The sequence below is a fragment of the Phytophthora infestans genome, genomic scaffold, assembly GCF_000142945.1.
Source record: "Phytophthora infestans T30-4 supercont1.13 genomic scaffold, whole genome shotgun sequence".
NCBI classification, from domain to species: Eukaryota; Oomycota; class Peronosporomycetes; order Peronosporales; family Peronosporaceae; genus Phytophthora; species Phytophthora infestans.
The window spans coordinates 2,338,382-2,339,465 of NW_003303746.1; the positions used below are offsets into that span (position 1 = coordinate 2,338,382).

A 1,084-nucleotide genomic window follows, 5' to 3' on the forward strand; every position below is an offset into this window, starting at 1 on the left:
CTCTAACATATTGGTATAAACCGGTATTGTACTGATATTATTGGATCAATATCATATTATATTGACTTTGGACAGATCCAATAATAATAATTGTAGCCGGATAATACAGTAATTACGGGATTGATATTATTTTTTCCCACCCCTGGCTGCAGCATCTCCAATCTCTCAGCTATCGCTCTCGTAGTAGCGTCATTTTTTGACAAAGCAAGCATTTTTGCTAGACCTACCCTCGTCGTAACGTGGTCGCATCTTAAATAGCAGCAAGTCATATGGGTCTTTTCCTAGCTTTGACGCGTAGGTCATCCACGGAGCAAGCTTAGGGCTTTTCAGAATATTGCTACCTTCCGCATCAAGTCTTAGGAGTTTGTAAACGTCGTCTGCAGATTTCCGTCATCCATCCAGTTTTTTAGCTTGTAACTCGTTAACTTGGTTTGTGCGCCTCCAGCAATCTGTTGCAGTTTTTTCGTTTCCGCTTGAGTAAGATCTTTTCGCTTCGTAGCACCTGGAAATGCTCTGTCTTCGTAGTCTTCGCTACCATTAACCGTAGTGCTTCTCAAGCGGCGAGTAACTCGCATGCCAGTCAAAGTTACGTCAAGATCGAGGGGTGCAGTCGTAGGAAAAGAGGATTCCGTAACTTGCGATGCCACACAAACGTAGTTCAGTAGAGCAGCTGCCAAAACCAAGGCCCAGTAAGTAAACGTTAAGCGTGTGTACTTGGGCCCCATAGCGAGAATTGAGGGATCGACAGCGAATTTGGAAGTGAGCGATTCACGTGAACCAAAGCTTCGTGGACCTTCGCGAGCTTGTAGCACTAGTGCAAGCATTTTATCTTTAAGAAAGAGTGCAGTTTGTCACGTGTTGCATTTTTATAGCCGGCTATAAAAGCTGCGAAAAAACTACTTCCATTGGAAGTTCCAAGTACATGAACTTGCAACTGGACGACAAAAACACACTGTCGGGAGCCATTTAAACTATCGCTCTAAAGAGGGACAAAGTTGTTTTGCTTTGCTATAAAAATAAGCGGAATCGGAATGATTGAAGCTCCAAATATTAGAAGACCAAATATTTGAGATTAATAGACCGC

General features: G+C 42.9%; 1 protein-coding gene across 1 annotated transcript; it reads right to left on the reverse strand.

Annotated features, from left to right (window-relative positions):
- Positions 1-356: 356 nt before the first annotated feature.
- On the reverse strand, positions 357-824 carry PITG_08500 (secreted RxLR effector peptide protein, putative; the record flags this gene model as incomplete). Its single annotated transcript, XM_002903828.2, has 1 exon — positions 357-824. The coding sequence occupies one exon, from the start codon at positions 822-824 to the stop codon at positions 357-359; it is 468 nt and encodes a 155-aa protein (XP_002903874.1).
- Between the last annotated feature and the right edge of the window lie 260 nt (positions 825-1,084).